General features: G+C 40.6%; 1 protein-coding gene across 9 annotated transcripts in view; it reads left to right on the top strand.

The window, feature by feature from the left end:
- Positions 1-17781, top strand: part of ZNF131 (zinc finger protein 131) — a 32916-nt gene extending 15135 nt beyond the window's left edge. For 5 of the 9 annotated variants that reach the window (XM_047766136.1, XM_047766198.1, XM_047766189.1 and 2 more), the window contains 3 exons: positions 6519-7201; positions 14601-14731; positions 15929-17781. In XM_047766136.1, coding sequence (XP_047622092.1) covers positions 6519-7201; positions 14601-14731; positions 15929-16615 — 1501 coding nt within the window. In that variant the 3' untranslated portion in view covers positions 16616-17781. Of the gene's footprint in view, positions 1-6518; positions 7202-14600; positions 14732-15928 lie in introns of those variants that run through there. The other 4 variants (XM_047766225.1, XM_047766215.1, XM_047766235.1 and 1 more) reach the window with 2 other exon arrangements.
- Positions 17782-20750: the final 2969 nt, after the last annotated feature.

The following is a 20750-nucleotide window of genomic DNA, read 5'->3' as shown; positions in this document are numbered from 1 at the left end:
AGGGCTGCACCTGCGGCATATGGCGATTCCCAGGCTAGAGGTCTAAATTGGCGCTCTAGCCGCTGGCCTACGCCAGAGCCACAGCAACACGGGATCCGAGCCGTGTCTGCGACCTACACCACAGCTCACAACAACGCCGGATCCTTAACCCACTGAGCAAGGCCAGGGATTGAACCTGCAGCCTCATGGTTGGTTCCCAGTCAGATGCCTTAACCACTGAGCCACAACGGGAACCCCTGACCACTCTTGATTAATCTGACCAATAGGAACTGGGACCTAATCCATTCAATTTTTTTATATACTGGATTTAATTAATACAACTATCAGCAGACCTCCAAATAGTAGGATGTGGCCACCCTGTGGTGCTAAGCTTGACTATGTACCCACTCCCCTAAAGTCCTAAATATACTCAGCCAACTGAACAAATTCCTAGAAAGCCAGGTAACTTTCTCCTCTAGTTTCTGTGTTGACTTTTCCACTTAGCCCTAAGCATTAATCTTAAGTATAGCAAAATGTTTTAGAAATTGCAGTCTCAGCATTGGTCCACATAGATGAAGTCTACAGTAAGTCTGGCCTCTGTTAAAACCCTGGCCAGTGATTTGAGGCTGACATGAATACCTTGCAGAGCCCAAGAGGTGTCATTGATCACATCGTCTTGAGTAAGGCACACATTTTATACCATCTTTGTATTTAGGTGACTCCCATTGTAGGGAAAACTGCCCATTGAACTTGTATAAATGAGTCACTGATTCCTCCAGGAAGCTCCCCCAAGCCTTATGTAGGAGAGATCTTCACAGCCATCTGAGAACTAAAGTGATGGTGTTTCCCTAAACATTGGATGCTCTTTTCTTCCCACCTCAGAGTTGTAAGGCATATTTTTGGGAGGGAAGGACCTTAGTACTTGGCTTCCATACAAGAAGTACAGTCCCAGGAGCACATAGGTTCTTTCGGAAGAACGTGCTGTTTATAATTGTTTGTGCCCCCTAAGTGAGACCTTCATGAGGCAGGGTCCCCTTTTTCAGCTCAGAATGATCAGGTCTAGTCCTTGTTTTTGGAGGGAATGTCTGAGGGCAAGCAGTTCAATCTGTTCTGTTTATCATGAGCACCTGGATGCCAGCTGAGTGGCTGTCAGCCACCTGACGAACTGATTTGCAGCTTTGGAAATGGTAGTGGGCAGACATCTGGTGTTTTGCATGGGACATGCAGGAGCAAGGCCATTCCTTGCTCTTTCCAAAATACTTCTTGGTAAAGTTAATGGAAATGATCAAGTTGTGGTTAGAGCCTTCTGACACGGGATGACAGATCCAGCAGTCAATTTAAAGTTGCAGCATTTGGGAAGAGCTGCATGAGAGCCTTTTCCTACCTGAAGAAGGCTCTAGGAGCAGTTGCGAAGGACAGAGATTATTAATATCACTTCCTCCCCCATACCTTCTGGAGTCTGAGATGTTCTCTCTCCATGTTCTAGTGTGGTTGCTCTCCCTCCACCGCCACAAAATCAATGTGTCCCATTCTAGTATCTATATTCACCTCTTTTCCAATCATCTCCCCCCTTACCCAGGCCTTTCATCTGAAATAGTCAGGGACAAAGGCATTTTATAAAACCTAAGAGACCCATTATGTCTCCCACATTGGCTCACAAGGGCCAGTATAAATGTTCTTAGCAAGCAGTATATTCAACCAAGTGCTCATTCTTAGTATCAAAGATGATATCCTTTCAGTAAGGGGATCCAGATGGCTGAACTAGAACTAAGTTTGAATTTGCTAGGCCCACTTTCTACCAAGCTGTCACCTAGAAGAGGCACCAACCAGGCTGTCCCAGGGTTGCCATTAGGTAGAAAGAAAAAGATCTTGTCTAAGAATGGTCAGGGCAGACCCTGATTTTCCACTTAGGTTTTTGTAACTTCCCCCCAATCCATTTGGCTTGATCGTTACCCAGAAGGCACCCAAAAAGAGGTGATCCTTTTCTGAGGACAGCCAAGTTTGATGATCAAACTGCCTTACTAAAATTTTTTGGACGAAGAGAAAGTGAGGGAAGTAGAGTCAAAAATCTTTTGGAGCCAGTATTTGAGGAAGCTGCCGCAGTACTCTACACTGTCAGTATCTGTGGATAGTAGGGAGCTTAAAAAAGGTCTAACAATACCTTGACTAACAGCCAATTATTGAGTAGCTTTCGATGCATCATTATCAGATTGCAGATGGTCCAGAAAGCTAAACATGACACTGCTTAATCTCAAGAGCCACAGTGGTTTAGCCAGAGCCAACTGATCAGAATGGAACTGCAGCAGTATAACCTGAAAAAGTGCCAATAGTGACAAGGCATCACTGATAGCCCTGAGATGGGGTCAAAGGTCTAGTGTAGTCGGTCTGCCAGAGCAGTCAAAGACAGTGCTCTATATGATGTGGCTTCCTTCGCTGTGAGACAAACAGGGCAACTTTTTGGCATGTGTCACAAGTCTGGCATGAGTCGCAACTTCTACATCAAAAGCATAGGGTCTTTTACTTTCTGCTCAGTCTGTGATGGATATGTCAACATGTTCAGAATAATGTTGGATGCAGGTGGCAGTGTTGAAAGTCTGGGCAGTGTAGATTGATAAGCAACTTGTTTCCAGTTAGTATCATTAGAAGACAGGCTTTTACCACGGGCATCTAAATCAGTGATTGAGATAGTCCAGTCAACACCTGCTGTTTGTTTCCACAATTATGTCCCGCATGATGGGTGTCTTTTTTTTTTTTTTTTAAGGGCTGCACCCACAGCATATGGAAGTTCCCAGGCTAGAGGTCCAGCTGGAGCTACAGCTGCCAGCTGACTACGCCACAGTGGCACCTCATTTGCAACCTATACTGCATTTTACAGCAATGCTGGATCCTTAACCCACTGAGCAGGGCCAGGGATCAAACCTGGGTCCTTATGGATACTAGTTGGGTTTGTTACCACTGAGCCACAACAGGTACGCCAATGTGTGTCCCTTTTTTTTGTTTGTTTTTAGGGTTGCACTCTCAGCATCTGGAAGTTCCCAGGCTAGGGGTCAAATCAGAGTTATAGCTGCCAGCCTATACCACAGCCACAGCAACGCAAAATCTGAGCTGTGACTGTGACCTATACCACATCTTATAGCAATGCTGGATCCTTAACCAACTGAGCGAGGCCAGGGATCAAATCTGCAATCTTCATGGATCCTAGTCTGGTTCGTTACCACTGACCATGACAGGAGCTCCTCCAATGGGTGCCTTTAATCTACCAAGATTTCCAGTTCTCCCAGTCGGCTTGGCTGTTGGAAACAGCCCAAGAATCAGTAAAAATATAACAAGGTTCATTGTGAAGAATGTGGTCCAGAGCAATGAAGACAGACTTGAGTTCTGCCTTCTGAGCAGAGAAAGTATTTTTGGTTTTACAAAGTTGGTGCTAAGGCTGAGCATCTACAGCAGCCCAGTGAATACCATTAGTCTTCAGTGTAGTCAAACCATCAGCAAGGGAGTTCTCATTGTGGCTCAGCATTAACAAACCCAACTAGTTAGTATGTATGAGGATGCAGGTTTAGTCCCTGGCCTTGCTCAGTGGGTTAAGTATCCGGCGTTGATGTGATGTAGGTTGAAGACTCAGCTCCAATCCTTCATTGCCGTGGCCTAGGCTGGTGGCTGCAGCTCTGATTTGACCCCTAGCCTGGGAACTTCCATATGCCGCATGTGCAGCCCTTAAAAAAAAAAAAAAAACCATCAGTGAATCAAAGATCCCATTGATCTCTAGTGCCTTTCTTTGGGCAACAGAGTAGGGGAGCAACCACTTTTTCATATAAAGCCAAGAGACCAACTGCTTTCTTGAATATTACTATTTCTGTATGACAGGTGAGGCTTGTCGGGCACATCTTTGCTAGCCGTGAAGTCTTGGTTATGACACTCCCAGATGGCAGTATCAGGCTAAAGAGCCTCAAAGCTTCCACGGATCAGGCATCTGTTTCAGCAAGACCCCATTAGCAAGCTAATCCTTTCTTGTCAAAAGGTGTGTACCTTGTAGCTATGTCAAGGAATTCACAAGTCCAAAATCCAGGGAATACCTTTGGGTGGAAGTGGAGTCCCTTTGCCAGAAGTTCTAATCTGTACAAGTTATCAGTCACTTGCAACTCAGATGTTGTCTCTGAAGTAAGAGAATATGCCACAGCTTAGTGGCATATTGGTTCCAGTGCAGCCTGTTGGTTCAAACACCACTTAAAAGATCCTGCTTTACAGATTGGCTGATATGAAGAATTAGGAAATAGAATGCACAAGTGAGGAACATACTGTCTCTAGTACCTAAAAAGTCCAGTAAGATGATGGGCCCCGTTTTTGGTGGGAAGAGAGTGAAGAAGAATTAGTAGTCTTTCTTTTGCTCCTGGAGGAATTGAGTGTTGTGAATCTACTTATCTAGTCCCAAGAAACTACTTGGTGAGCAGGCCTCTGAATTTTGTTGGGATTTATCAGCAAACTGCTGGTAGTGGTGTCATAACACTGCAGTCAGGGCCTTTGAGCCTGAGACTTCAGGCTTACCAGTCAACAGGATATCAACAATATAGTGTCAATTTTATTTATTTATTTATTTATTTTTTGTCTTTTTTGCTATTTCTTGGGCCGCTCCGGTGGCATATGGAGGTTCCCAGGCTAGGGGTCTAATCGGAGCTGTAGCCACCAGCCTACGCCAGAGCCACAGCAACGCAGGATCTGAGCCGCGTCTGCAACCTACACCACAGCTCACGGCAACGCCGGATCGTTAACCCACTGAGCAAGGGCAGGGACCGAACCTGCAACCTCATGGTTCCTAGTCAGATTCGTTAACCACTGCGCCACGATGGGAACTCCTAGTGTCAATTTTAAATGTCAAAAGGTAGAGGCACTTGATGGATTTCCCGTGGTGGCGCAGCAGGAACAAATCCAACTAGGAACCATGAGGTTGCCAGTTCCATCCCTGGCCTTGCTCATTGGGTTAAGGATCTGGTGTTGCCATGAGCTGTGGTGTAGGTTGCAGACATGGCTCGCATCTGGCATTGCTGTGGCGTAGGTCAGCAGCTGTAGCTCTGATTGGACGGACCCCTAGCCTGGGAGTCTCCATGTGCTGTGGGCGTGGCCCTAAAAGAGACAAAAAGCCAAAAAAAAAAAAAAGTAGAGACACTTGTGCTAAATCCTGACCGTCATTAGCTACTGGTGGCTTATGTTAGGGGAGTTTATTCCAGTAGCTCTCTATTCCACATGTGGCTCTTCCCAATTGGGATGTATCATCTGTGGTACTTAGGGGATGGGGAAATATAAAAGCACACAGTACACTAATCCCTGCTGTATATTCAGATGTTAAAGCAACAGCAATATGTAAGGTTAGCTCCACCGACAGATGAGGGCAGCCTCCCTTTCCTGCTGTAAACCTTGTCAGTTGGGTGCAAGTGTGCCTGCTGTCTCTGGAACCCGATGGGATGGTGAGTTGGACACCTGAAAAAAGAGTCCAGAACCAAAGCTGTCAATTCACAAAATACACAGAAATACAAGAGACTTACAGAGAATTGTCTCCCAATAGTTGTCCTAACAGATTGAGTTTATTGAATTCTAAGAATTCTTTTTATATTCTTTGACAAATATTTGCAAATATTTTCTCTTGGTCTGTGGCTTGCTTGCCTTTCTTCTGTTAACTGTATTTCAAAGGACAAAGTTTTAAATTTTGATGAAATCCATTTTATCAAAATTTTTTTTTGTCTTTTTTTGTGATTTTCTTTGGGCCGCTCCTGTGGCACATGGAGGTTCCCAGGCTAGAAGTCGAATCGGAGCTGTAGCCACTGGCCTATGCCAGAACCACAGCAACTCAGGATCTGAGCCGCATCTGCAGTCTACACCACAGCCCACAGCAACACCGGATCCTTAACCCATGAGCAAGGCCAGGGATCAAACCCACAACCTCATGGTTCCTAGTTGGATTCGTTAACCACTGAGCCACGACGGGAGTTCCCATTTTATCAATTTTTGCTGTTAAAGTTTCTGCTTTCTCTTTGTTACTTAAGAAATCTTTCAGTGTTAGAGGGGTCAAGGATTTATTTTTCCTAAATAAGTGACAGTTGTTCTAACACCACTGTTTAATCTTTTCTCCATTAAATTACTTTGGAACCTTTTTTCAAAAGTCAGTTGTGCAGAGTTCCCTGGTGACCTAGCAGTTAAGGATTCGATGTTGTCACTGCTGTGGCTCAAGCTTGATCCCAGGCCCCAGTAACTTCCACATGCTGCACGGGTGTGGCTCCCTCCCCACTTCTTCCTTCCCAAAAGTCTCTTGAGTATATAAGTATGAATCTGTTTCTGGACTTTATTCTGCATCATTTATCTCCAAATCTATCCTTTCACCAATATAACATGGTCTTAATTTACTGTAGTTTTACAGTGAGTATAAGTCTTGAATCTTGTTTTCTGCCTTTCCGTATAAATTTTATTATCAGCTTATCAGTTTCTTCTAGAAAGCCTGGTAGGATTTTGATTGATCTTACAGATTTTCTTTAATACATTTTGTATTTCAGGAACAAAGAAAACTCAGCTCCACTAGAGGAAAATACCACAGGAAAAAGTGAAGCAAAAAAAAGAAAGATTGCAGAAACTTCAAATGTTATCACTGAGTCATTGCCATCTGCAGAATCTGAACCTGTTGAAATTGAGGTGGAGATTGCTGAAGGCACAATCGAAGTGGAAGATGAAGGCATCGAGACATTAGAGGAAGTGGCTTCTGCCAAGCAGTCCATAAAGTACATTCAGAGCACAGGTTCCTCTGATGATTCTGCTCTGGCACTCTTGGCGGATATTACCAGCAAGTACCGTCAAGGTGATAGAAAAGGGCAGATTAAAGAAGATGGCTGTGCATCTGACCCCACAAGCAAACAGGTAGAAGGTATTGAAATTGTGGAACTTCAGCTGTCACATGTGAAGGACTTATTCCATTGTGAGAAATGTAACCGTTCATTTAAATTGTTTTACCATTTTAAGGAACACATGAAATCACACTCCACTGAGAGTTTCAAGTGTGAAATATGCAATAAAAGGTATCTTCGGGAGAGCGCATGGAAACAGCACCTCAATTGTTACCACCTTGAAGAAGGTGGAGTCAGTAAGAAGCAAAGAACTGGGAAGAAAATTCACATATGTCAGTACTGTGAGAAACAGTTTGACCACTTTGGACATTTTAAAGAGCATCTTCGAAAACATACAGGTAATTTAGTAAATGCTTTATGTTAAAATGTATTTTTTCCATATTCACTCCAAGCTAAGTGTTTAAATCCTTTTTTTTTAAATTAGCATCACAGAACCCATTTCCTGTATTTCCTAATGTGCAGGCTGAGTACACAGTGTTTTTTATAACATGAGTTTGTTGAAATATTGATGCTTTAAGAGCAAAATCAGGAGTTCCCGTTGTGGCTCAGTGGCTAACAAATCCGACTAGAAACCATGAGGTTGTGGGTTCAATCCTTGGCCTTGCTCAGTGGGTTAAGGATCCGGCATTGCCGTGAGCTGTGGTGTAGGTTACAGATGCGGCTCAGATCTGGCGTTGCTGTGGCTGTGGCATAGGCTGGCGGCTGTAGCTTCTGATTAGACCCTTAGCCTGGGAACCTCCATATACCATGGGTGCGGGCCTCAAAAAAAAAAAAAAAAAAAAGCAAAGTCAGTATCAGTCAGTATTAACTTTGAAAGCAGTTGTCATTCTTTTTTTTGGTCTTTTGTCTTTCTAGGCCACACTCGTGGCATGTGGAGGTTCCCAGGCTAGGGGTCCAAATTGGAGCTGTTGCTGCCAGCCTATGCCAGAGCCATAGCAACGCCAGATCTGAGCCACATCTGCAGGCTATACCATAGCTCATGGCAATGCTGGATCCTTAACCCACTGAGTGAGGTCAGGGATGGAACCCACAACCTCATCGTTCCTAGTTGGATTCATTTCCGTTGCACTAAGATGGGAACTCCACTGTTGTCATTCTTATACCTTGCCAATTTTTATGTTTTTTAAAAAAGTACATTTATTAAGAGTCATAAATTACAAAATTTTAATTATAATGAAACTATATATTTTTTTTATTTTTTCTGCCTCAACATATCACCTAGATGGGTACATACAAACAGTCCTGAACATGTTTCTACCTTTGCATACATTTGGTCATCTGTTTTCACCTGGTAGATAGGTAAGCAGTATGTGTCCATCTTCCTTATCTCTCCAAGGGCAGAATGTCAGGACTGGTGGACAGCCAGGGTGATGAGAAGTCTAAGTACTCCGTACTCTCTGAGGAGCCATCCCAGATAGAAGGGACATGTCCCAGGGATTCTACCTTAGAGCATCTGGCCCTTCTAGTTCTCCATCCGTCCCCATACCTTTTTTTCTCCCTGTCAGATTCCCTGTCCATGCTTTCCCTAAGCTTTCTTTGTTAGGACTCCTATGCCATAGCCATGAGTTACCAATGACTTGGAATCTTAGGAAGTCCCTAAACCCACTATAACAAAAGTGTGGGAAAAGCAGTTGCTACAGACTGCTAAGTGTGAGACTTCTGGACACTTGTTCCCAAGATCTTATAATATGAGATGGTTAGTGCTGTTTAGATTGTTAATATAGTAAATACAATAGTTATCCTACACTATTCAGAAACTCTTTCATCCTGGAGTTTAGGGAACTTTGGAGAAAATTTTTTATAGATCCTTTGCTGTCCACAGTTGCTTGCTCTACTTGAAACTGAGAAACTAGGTAGATTCAAATAATGTGGTATTACTCACTGTTTAAACTCTTGGTACCAGTAATCAAGAACTGGATCAGTAATGAATAGCAAGGGAATCTCATAATTTACTTAAGCCTCAGCATGGGTTTAGAAGGCTTTAAGTTACTAGTTTGTGTAACTAATAGGTGTTTATGAAATCTTTGGGGGAAATGCTCTCTGGTTTTTAAATATTGTGTGTATAGTCAATTTGGAAACTGCCTATAGTTTTCAGTCCTTAAAAACCAAATAATCATCTATGTAATTGGTCTCTTGATGAAACCATTTGTGGTAACTGTGAATTAGTTTTGCAAAAGCATTGATATAACCAGCAGCATATTGAATTACTAAAAAGTGTTACTTGGTAACCAGCACACTTTGATAGGAGTATCTAGTATCCCAACAAATAATCACTTTTATATTATTTCTTAGCATTGCAAAAGTAGAAGCAATGTCTCTCTTACCCAGAATATTACCTAGTGACTTAACCTGTTTGAAAATGGGACAGCACACCATTTTGAAAGTTTTAAAATACACTTTCCAAGTCCTACACATTGTATCTTAGATCGAACAACAAAGTATAGAGCTAAAGTGTAATGTGTTGTCTTTGGTCTTTGCTCTCAAAATGATATGAGATAAATTTAATTAAGTAGTTGTCATAAATTACAGAATCAGATGCCCTTTGGAGGAACAGTTTAGCACAGAAACTAAATTTTGTCTTTTTTTATCCTCAGCCAATTATTGTGTGAGTAATTAGTGACAAGATAGTTACATATGTGATCAATGACTTAATTCATGCGGTGCCTAATAGCTTCTGTGTTTATGGTAATAAAGGGAGGATCATCTTTTGCTCCTAACAAACTAAGTATAAAGGCAAACAGTCCTGTTCCTATTTTCTACTCTCAAAATAGACATAATACATGCCCCTCAGTTTCATATTTTGCATACTTCTATTTAGTGCTTTCGTTTCGGAGGTTTTTAAAGCATGCCCTATAATGTATGGCTTGATTTGCAAGATATTGGCTGTTACTTGTCACTGAATTATTTTGTTTACACTTGGAAAATAGTGATGATAATGCTAGCCTGCATTGTCCTCATAGGTTGTGGAGATAAATTTTAGAGTCTGTGTGCCTTCAAGGAGCTCAAAGTTATGTTGAGGGAGATAGGTAGGCATAATGAAAATGTGACAGGCTAAGTGCTGATAGAGGTAAGCACAGACTCTGATGGGAATGCCTGCTTGTGCTGTTCATGATGAAAGAGACAAGGATAGCTTCCCAGAGGGTTTATCTTACAACTCCCAAAGGAAAAGGAGTTAGCCCTGAGATGAGCATTCTAGGCAAAAGAAACGAAACATTGACAGACGTATTGGAGAGAGAAGTAGTAACTCATTTTAGGCACTTGCTAGAAGTTTATTATGACTGGAGGATTGGGTCCAAGTAGAGAGAGGAATACCAGGAGATGCAGCTGAAGACTTGGGAAGGGCTGACCACACATGTGTCATGCACTTAGGCATCATGGACAATCTACCAAGGGTTCAGGGACAAGAGAGAAAGTGATGGGAGATGAAGCTAAGCTAAGATTTATGCTTTTATACTTACTTTCATAAGTGCTCTAAATGAGTTGAGATTTTATCTTGAGAGACTCTGGGTCACTTTAAAGAAATTTAAGCCAGGGAGATTTCTGACTAGATTTATGTTTTAGATAGCTGGCAGGATAGATTAGAGTGGGGTAAAACCTACTGGGTCTAATTAGGAAGCTCGGAGTAATCTAAACAAGAATAAGGAGTTGAATAAAGGCAGTAATAGTGGAAAAGGGTGGGAGATGTAACAGTAGGCAGAATCAATAGGATTTGGGTAATTGGTGAGATGTAAGGATAAAAGAGAAGGTGACTCCCAGCTTTCTGATTTTGTTGCCTCTATGATTGGCAGTTACTATTTTAGGAAGAAAAATGTAGAAGCGTAAGATTGGGTGAGGGGGAGATCAGATATATTGACAAATATACCTGTGGGACACCCAGTGTGAAAGAGAACCTAAAGGTGATATGTAACCATGTTTTCAAGTAATTGTTCCCTAGTTTCCCAGAGAAGTAGTGTGAAATTATAGGAAAAAATGTGGATCCAGAAACCAAAATTAGTTTTAGGCTCCAGTTCTGACATTTATCAGCAAGGTGAACTTGACTGGTGTCTTTATCTTTGGCCCTCTTTCCTTATCTCCGTAAGTAATAATAATCACACCTATGTTACAGGGTTGTGACAAATAAGAGAAAATGATAAAAGCACTTTAATTATACTTTACATGATAGAAAGGAAAGACTTCAATCTTTTACTATTTCTAGATTTTATTGGGCTTATTAATCCAATTTTTAAAATAGTAGAAGCTCAGGAGTTGCCATTGTGGCAGTGATAAACAAACCTAACTAGTATCCATGAGGATGTGGATTCCATCCCTGGCCTCACTCAGTGGGTTAAGGATCTGGCGTTGTGGTTAGCTGTGGTGTAGGTTATGGCTTGGATCCTGTGTTGCAGTAGCATGAGCCGGCAGCTCCAGCTCTGATTTGACCCCCAGCCTAGGAACTTCCACATGCTGCAGGTACAGCCCTAAAAAGGAAAAAAAAAAGTAGAAGTTCAAATGACATACAGTGAAAAGTGAATCTCTTTTGGAGTTCCGGTTGTGGCGCAGCGGAAACAAATCCGACTAGGGACCATTAGGTTACAGTTTCAATCCCTGGCCTCTCTCAGTGGGTTAAGGATCTGGCATTGCCGTGAGTTGTGTAGGCCGCAGATGTGGCTCAGATCTGGTGTTGCTGTGGCTGTGGTGTAGCCCGGCAGCGGTAACTCCAATTGGACCCCTAGGCTGGGAACCTCCATATGCCTTGGGTGCAGCCCTAAAAAGCAAAAAACAAAAAAAAAACCTCATTGCAATTCTCCCTTAAATTTTAAAAATGAAAAAAAAAGATATAAAAAAGTTAATCTCTTTCCTACTAAAGTAGACCTCCACAGAAGCAACTACTACCATTATTTTATTTATCCTTCCAGATATATTATTTGCATTTTCAATTACCATTAAACAACACACAACAGAACTTTTTTTTTTTTTTAAAGGAGCAGCAGCATACAGTACAATGTTACGCCATTTAATTTATCTTGAACTCTCTTTAATATGTGAAACTTAATGAATCTACTTGATTTTTTTCACTGTGGCTGCATGGCATTTCATTGTATAGGTATGCCAGAATTTATTTAACCACTCCCATTGTTATACTTTTAAGTTGTTACTAGTCTTGCTATTGCAAATTATACTACAGTAAACATACCTGTTCATAATCTTTGTGTACATATTCAGGTAACTTAATTTTTGACAGAATTGCCAAGTCAAAGAATATGTGCATTTGAAATCTTGGCAAATATTATCAAATTGCTGTTTAAAGAGGCTATTGCCGGGAGTTCCCATTGTGGCTTGGTGGGTTATGAACCCAACTAGCATCCATGAAAATATGGGTTCGATCCCTAGCCTCACTCAGTGGGTTAAGGATCCAGCATTGCTGTGAGCTGTGGTGTAGGTCGCAGACACCGCTTGGATCCTGCTTTGCCATGGCTGCGGCTCCTACTTGACCCCTAACCTGGGAACTTCCATATGTCGCAGGTGTGGCCCTAAAAAAGCAAAAAACAAAAATAAAAAATAAAGAGGCTATTGCCAGTTTCTATTTGTAGGTTTCGTTTATAGTGAAAGATCATACACTTAAAACCATTCTAGTTAGCAGTATTTGGGGAGTTGTAAAGGAGTTTCTATACTGACAATAATTCTAAGTGATTAGGTGTTCTCTCTCGAATTAATTTTTTCATCTCATAAAAATTGTACAAAAAGTAAGCTATAGTTGTTTTGTCAGGGAAAAAGTACAGCTGAGCGTTACTTGACTGTTCCACATAAGTGTAAGGGTTAGTCCAGGACCTGATCATCACTGAGGCTCCCCCTCTGAAATCTTAGTCCTGTTCTCTGCAGACATCATCCTGTTTGTGGAATTTTCTCACTGCTTTTCTTACTCTGACTGTTGGACTCTAACCCATTTAGCCTTCCTGTCCTTCCGTATCTCTTTCCACCTAGTTTATTGCTCCATTTCTGACTTTATCTTGTCCTTACTGTATACAACTTGAGTCACTTACACTCTAACCACATTCCCTTGGCTTTTGAACCTACATCCTGGAATTATTGGAGTCATTTACTTCTGCTCCCTGCTGAGCACTATTGGAAAAAATTCTTAATTAGACCTTAAATTAAGCCTTTTGGTGTCTGATTTATATCTTTTCTTTCCTAATTGCTATTCTAGACCATCAGTGCAGCACTCAAGACCCCTGCTCACACCCCATCCCACCCCAGCAGGTGATGTATCTATCTGACTTCCTACCCCCAGCTTAGCTGTGGGGTAAACTTCCTACTTTGTCTCCTCCTCTTCTACTACAGAGAAAGATATTTCCCTTTTTTTCAAGGCCAGTCCTGAATCCCACAGCTTGATGTGTCTCTTCTAGGACCATGTTTCATCTGTCATTCCTGCTACTCTGTCCTTGTCCCGCAGCAAATAAGTAATGACTCTCCTCTGCTTAAAGAACCTCTTATTGACCTGTCCCCCTCTAGTCAGCTCTTTATTTCCAGGCTTTCATGAAAGAATTTCTGTCCTGATTGTCTTCATTGACTTGCCTCTTGCACACTCTCCCTCATCCCACTGTAGTCTGGCTTCTGATTCCACCACACCCCTCACATTGTTCCTACTACAGTTATTAGAATCCCCTGTTATGCTACCAGACATTTCTGTTCAGTCTGGCACTGTTTATGACCTCATCTTCCTGAAATTTCTTTAATTTTCCTCAGTGTTCTTTCCTTCTACTTCTGCTTATTCTGTGTTTTCTTTGCTCGTCTCATCTACTGCAGTTTTAACTGGATAGTTCATTGGATTCTGACCTTGATTTTGTTATCGCATAACATAGAGTTTCATCCACATCAAAGATTTTATTACCACCTAAAGTATCTTTTACCTGTATTATCAGTCCACCTTCTCTTCAGGGTGTCTGTCTACTGGACTGTCTACCAGACTTTTCCATTATTCTGGTTGGTATTCTAAGCCAGAGATCTGGAGTCAGTATGATACCTCCCTCCTTACTCCTCACCTGCCATGCTGTTTTAATTTTACACTCCGTATCTCTGCTAGAATAAATGTTCTTTTTTGTCCTTCTTTCATTCCATTCCAGGCAGAATTAACCACTTCTTCTCTGTGCTGCTGCAGTCCCATTGCCCCCTCCTCTGTAACAGGCCTCTGTGGGGCATTGCATTTGTTTGTGTTCATGTATTTCACCTTCTTGAAATAGTCTGGTCTCTGATAATAAAGTTTTTAAAAATAAGGATAGTTTATCTTCATCACCTAGCACATCATCTGGCAGCACAGTAAGTGCTCAAAAAAAAAAAAATGTGCAGCAGGGAGAGTGATTCGTGTTCCTGAAAAGGAAATTGATCTTGATTTTTATTTAAGGGAAAATGTTTAATTTTTTAAGAAATGCAAAAACATGGAACAGCAGTTAGATCCAAATTTTATTTCTTCACCAGGGCACAGATACAATTATAAGAATCATTTAAAACTTACTATTTCTACCTCTTAGAAGTCTTTTGGTTGTGGTGGAAACATCTGAGATAGAAATTCTAATCTTCCTTTCAAGAGATGCTATTTGAATTAACCGAAAAGAAAAAACTTTTGCACTCAAGAGGTGCTATTTGAAATAACCAAAAAGAAAAGACTTTTTGCATTGTTTTTCTTATTTGTGTGTGTGTGTGTGTGTGTGTGTGTGTATATATATATATATATATATTTTTTTTTTTTTTGTATTCTAACAGGTGAAAAACCTTTTGAATGTCCAAATTGTCATGAACGATTTGCTAGAAATAGCACCCTCAAATGTCACCTGACTGCATGCCAAACTGGAGTGGGGGCAAAAAAGGGAAGAAAGAAGCTTTATGAATGTCAGGTATGTGTGGGTGTATTCTGTCCTTAGCAAAGGAGTCTGTGTTTGAAATCATTAAAAGTGAAGGTAACAAGGGACAAAGGCATAGAGCTGACAGGTTAGGAAGAAATGAGAGTAAAGAACATATATCATTGTCTTGCTTTTTATAAGGAGGATTAGAATAGGTTTTTGTTTGTTGTCTTTTTGTCTTTTCTAGGGTTGCACCCTCGGCATATGGAGGTTCCCAGGCTAGGGGTCTAATCCGAGCTGTAGCCACCGGCCTATACTGCAGCCACAGCAACTCAGGATCCGAGCCGCATCTGCGACCTACACCACAACTCATGGCAATGCCTGATCCTTAACCCACTGAGCAAGGGCAGGGATTGAACCTGCAACCTCATCGTTCCTAGTGGGATTCGTTAACCACTGAGCCACGACGGGAACTCCTGTTTGTTTGTTTTTTGTCTTTTTGCCATTTCTTGGGCCACTCCTGCGGCATACAGGAGGTTCCCAGGCTAGGGGTCTCATCAGAGCTGTAGCCACCTGCCTACACCAGAGCCACAGCAACACAGGATCTGAGCTGCGTCTGTGACCTACACCACAGCTCATAGCAACGCCAGATCGTTAACCCACTGAGCAAGGGCAGGGATCGAACCCGCAACCTCATGGTTCCTAGTCGGATTCGGATTAATTAACCACTGCGCCACGACGGGAACTCCCTCCTGTTTGTTTTTTAAACCCAACCCTGGATGATACCAATGTCAATAAAATTATGTCCTAAATAACAATTAGTTTGAAACTGGCTCTTCTTAACCAAGAGCAATCATTAGAATTCAGAGGTAAATCTAGATTTAGAAGGTAGACCCGCTGTGATTGTTCTTCTTCCTGATTAGTGTGTATTTATCCCAAACAGTTAAATAGTTCTAAGTATTGATTATCATGGAAGAAGTTGTAATAGCATTACTTTATATTCCTAGAATGTATGAAAATAAACAGTGAAGACAGTATTAAAATGTTTTCCAAAAACGACTTAAGTTGTTAGCTGCATCAGCTGAAAGACCAAATAAAAGAATTAGGAAACCCATTAGATTAGACCATATTATAAATGTCATGTTTACATTTTCAGAAAAATCTTGAATATTTTCCTTACAGAGAATAAATGCATCCATATTTCCTTCAGTTTGAATATAAATGTTAACGCCAAATGTTTGGTTATTTCAGGTCTGTAACAGTGTGTTTAACAGCTGGGACCAGTTTAAAGATCACTTGGTAATACACACTGGAGATAAACCCAACCATTGTACTTTGTGTGACTTGTGGTTTATGCAAGGAAATGAATTAAGGAGACATCTCAGTGATATTCATAATATTTCAGAGCGTCTAGTAACCGAAGAATTTCTTTCAGTAGAAACACGTGTACAAACTGAACCTGTGACATCAATGACTATTATAGAACAAGTTGGGAAGGTGCATGTGTTACCTTTGCTTCAGGTTCAGGTGGATTCAGCACAAGTGACTGTGGAACAGGTTCATCCGGATCTGCTCCAGGACAGCCAAGTGCAGGATTCACATATGAGTGAGCTTCCAGAGCAGGTCCAAGTAAGTTATCTAGAAGTGGGTCGAATCCAGACTGAAGAAGGTACTGAAGTACATGTAGAGGAGCTGCATGTTGAACGGGTAAATCAGATGCCAATGGAAGTACAAACTGAGCTTCTAGAAGCAGACTTGGATCAAGTGACTCCTGAAATCATGAACCAGGAGGAGAGAGAGCCTACCCAAGCAGATGCTGCTGAGGCTGCCAGAGAAGATCACGAAGATGCTGAGGGTTTAGAGACCAAATCAACAGTGGATTCCCAAGCTGAAAAGGCAGGAAATGAGAACAGAACACCTATGCCGGTTTTAGAATGAAATAACGAATATATTTTTAAATATGTGTTGGGTTTTTGAACTGATGATGGGCAGTGTGACTGTCCTTAAGCTAACAGATGCGTGGACCAAAGTTAAACTCTCCTGTTGTGCTGACCTGTTTTTGTTGAAACAGACTGGTTTTCTTCTACTTAATGCCACAGAGGAGGGATCTTTCCCATAAGTGAGTGGGAAGCTTTGAGAAGTATATTTCTGGAAAACTTAAATGGATTATATTCTTATTATATAGTTGGGTACGAATGTATCTATTTTCGTTGTGGTAAGGGTTCTCCCTTTTCTTTCCCAGGTCATGTCCTTCCTCAAGTTTTTTTTTTCATGTTGTAAAATCAAACAGTAAAATCATTAGGATACATAAACGTGTATTCTAATGCATGTTAGAAAATTTGAATATATAGGAAACAAGGCTGCATGAAGAAAAGTGCATCGTAACTGTGCAGTTAAAAATTTTGGCTTCTGGCTTTCTTTTGTTAGAATAACGTTCTTGTCTACCCTGATAGTCACAGATGTCATCGCTGCAACAGAAACAGAGTGGTGGCAAATTTCTAGAATGTTAAAAAAAAAAAAAAAACCACACACACATGTGCCTTTTCAGAACCAACTAAACTTCTATAAAGCATCTCTGGTTCTTTCAAAGTTTGTGTTGTAAGGAGCAATGTAGTTGATGGCTATAGTACTTTATATTTTTGCTTATAATGACAACCAATTCTTTTTCACTTGTTAGGTTGAGAAGTTTCATTTAGTGGCAGCTGAAGGGCCATTTTCAATTGGGAAAATTCATTTATATCTGTGGTAAACTTTATTTTGATGAAAAGTTGCACTAGTATTTTACCACCAGATGAAAAAAAGATGAGCATCATTTAAAAATTAATGTATTTAAAGTACAGAGAAAAACATGTATATAATATATCAGGCTTTGTTTTGAATGACTCTTTTGTCCCCAATCCTTAATGTAAAGATCTTGTGCTATAACTTTTAAAGCCATACAAATAAGAGTGCTAAACTGTGGACTTAAAAGTAGGTGTGTAAATATTTTTAATCAGTATTACTTGGAAAATAAAATATAACAACCACATAAAATCAATATGCTATTTTCTTTACCTGTTAAATATTGGGATATATTTACATTTTTAAAGTAAACTTTAAAATTATGTGTTCACGACTCTTTTTTTTTTAACTTACCAGAATGGAAGTTGGTTAGTGGTCAAAGATGTCTTCTCATCTGTATTAACATAACTGATACATGAGTTGAGCTATAAAACTGTCCATATACACTTCCAGTCCTCAAAAATCAGTTCAAAGGAAAGGAAGAAGAGGGTGTTATTTGCAACTCTGCATGGTGGGACACAATAGCCAATGGAATTTTAGTAGAGCCTGTTTTAAAAATACTTTGTACATGTACTAGTGTGTTAAATTTAAAAGAGATCAATTCAGGAGTTCCCATTGTGGCGCAGTGGTTAACGAATCCGACTGAGAACCATGAGGTTGCAGGTTTGATCCCTGGCCTTGCTCAGTGGGTTAAGGATCTGGCGTTGCCATGAGCTGTGGTGTAGGTTGCAGACGTGGCTTGGATCCTGCGTTGCTGTGGCTCTGGCGTAGGCCGGCAGCAACAGCTCCGAGTAGACCCCTAGCCTGGGAACCTCCATATGCCGCAGGTGCAGCCCTAGAAAGGCAAAAATTAAAAAAATATATAAAAAATAAATAAATTAAAAGATCAATTCACCTTTTGGTAATGCTGATGTTGTAGTATCACATTTATGACATGTACTTCCCACAGGTGGAGAAGTCACAGATTTAGTGATAACAGGAATTAGAAGGTTTTTATTTTGGGATCAGAGTATATGAACATTTCCAGGTCTGTTCTCTTAACAATTCAGTACCTACTGCAGAGCTTACATTTTTATATATGTATATTTTTTCCTTTGAAGTCAGAAAATACTGGTCATAGAATCATATTGAGTTTTCAGTTTGCCTTAAGATGTCCTTGCTCCTGAGTTAGTTGTAGTTTTAAAAAAGTTTAAATTTTTGACAGTAATAGTTTCAAGTGTGTAAGTTACTAGTTAGTATCTAGTGAATTTTGAATGCTGAAAATAGCTCATGCTGTGCCCTTAAGCCAAGGTATGAAACAAGGTTTATTTTTAAACATAATCTTTGAAGAGCTCTGACCACAAGGTAGAGATCAGGGACAAAGGCATAGCAAAGCATTAAAATTATCATTTCAGTTTTCAGATTTAGTAAAGCCTTTCAAGCCAGGCTTGAGGGACGAGTATAGTTCATTTTACTTTTCCCAGAAGACACGGAGGCTTTGTCAGTGTGCTCCAAATGACAATAAATTTGATTTCAGAAGAGGAAAGCTACCCACTGGTAATAAACATTATGTTGCTTGGCACTTTGCAGTTCGTAACGAAAACATTTAACATATAATAGCTATTAAAAACCAGGATGTATATTAAAGTGCCTAACTGGATATTTTGTTCCTCCCACTTTACTCCTCTTGGGGTTTTTATTTAGGTCTACAGTATGACAACTAGGCAATAGTGCCAGACATTGGTCATCAGAGGACTCCCAAGTGTACTGAGAATGATAGGAGAGCCTCTTCTCTCTCTCCTGCCCCGTGGCCCCTCCCCCCGCCCCCATTCCAACAGCAGTTCTTTGATTGTCCCAACATAAACTGGGTGTGTCTTTCAATTTTGGCAGTACCCAGAATTAACACAGACATGAAAAGTTAAGTGATCAAGTACTACAAGACTACCCACACTTGTGCCTGGCCAACTAAAAATTAGGGGTCCTCACTCCCTCCCAAATTCAGTAATACACTAAAATGACTCAGAACAGCACTATACTTCTGAGTGTAGTTTTATTATAAAATACAAACAAGGAACAGACAAGGAGAGGCATAGGGCAAAGTAAGGGGCTAGGCAGCGCTTCCTGTCCTGTCCTAACATTTCAGACATGATTAAGTCCTTGGCCATTGATAACTGAACTCTCTCTAGCCCCTCCTACCCTAGAGATCTTAGGGCAGTTTTAACCCTCTAATCCACATTACGATTCCCCTGGTGACCAGAGCCTACAGTCACTTCATTACATAAACTCAGTTGTGAGCTTATTAGGAATAACAAAAGACATCAACTCAGGAAATTCCAAGGGTTTTAGGAGCTCAGTGCCAGGAACCAAGAACAAAGACTGAATACATACTTTATTATATCATACCTATCACCTGAGGTTGAAAGGAAAACTAACAACCCTAATATCAATACATTTAAAACCAAGAAACCTTTCGGATGGATATGTACAAAAACAGAAGGGTCTTACAGTCTGATCATTTAAAAAGGCTGCCATTTTCATACACTATCAAAAAATATTTTCATGGAAATGTAAGCGCTTCTGCTCCCACTATATTCAATTTTGAAATAAGATTTCAAGATTAGGATGATTCATGGAAGTATTCTAGACTACCCATTTTTTACTTTGAATAAGCCAATGCTATTGACTGAGGCCCAAATGTAAAGTGTCCACCAGTAAACCAACTGGATTTTTTTCTTTTTTGGCCTCATCTGAGGCATGTGGAAATTCCCAGTCTGGGGATTGAACAGTCACCACAGCAGCAGCCTGGGCCACTATGGTAACAATGTCAGATTCTTAACCTACTGCACCACAAGGGAACTCAAAATTAAGTGTTGGTTTTTTTCAAGTGGATTTTAATGTACATCTTGAACATGGGTTGATTTTCTTTGAAAAAAATGATCAGACGGTCATTGAAGTGATCACATGGAAACAGTTTTGTAACTTATGCAAAATTAAAAGTTTAGCCTGATTTTGTTGGAGATAACATAATAGATTTGAAGTCATTAGGCTAACACTGACCTTTGTGTTATATCAGGAGAGGGAAACCAAAGCTAATTGCTGTTTATATCTAATGTGCTGAGCTGTGTTACGGCTCTTAAAGAATTTGTCGTAAAGGATTTAAATGAGAAGCAGCAGGAATTAAAACTTATCACCTCCAATTAATGAGATCCATTATTGTTGGAGGCCTATATATGTATTGCTTTAAAACCATAAATGCAGAGGCTATTATCACAAATGTATCCTGAAGATACAAAACGACTCCATGTTCTATAAG

This window comes from Phacochoerus africanus, chromosome 1 (assembly GCF_016906955.1).
Source record: "Phacochoerus africanus isolate WHEZ1 chromosome 1, ROS_Pafr_v1, whole genome shotgun sequence".
Taxonomy (NCBI): Eukaryota; Metazoa; Chordata; class Mammalia; order Artiodactyla; family Suidae; genus Phacochoerus; species Phacochoerus africanus.
This window is presented reverse-complemented; position numbering and strand designations above follow the sequence as displayed.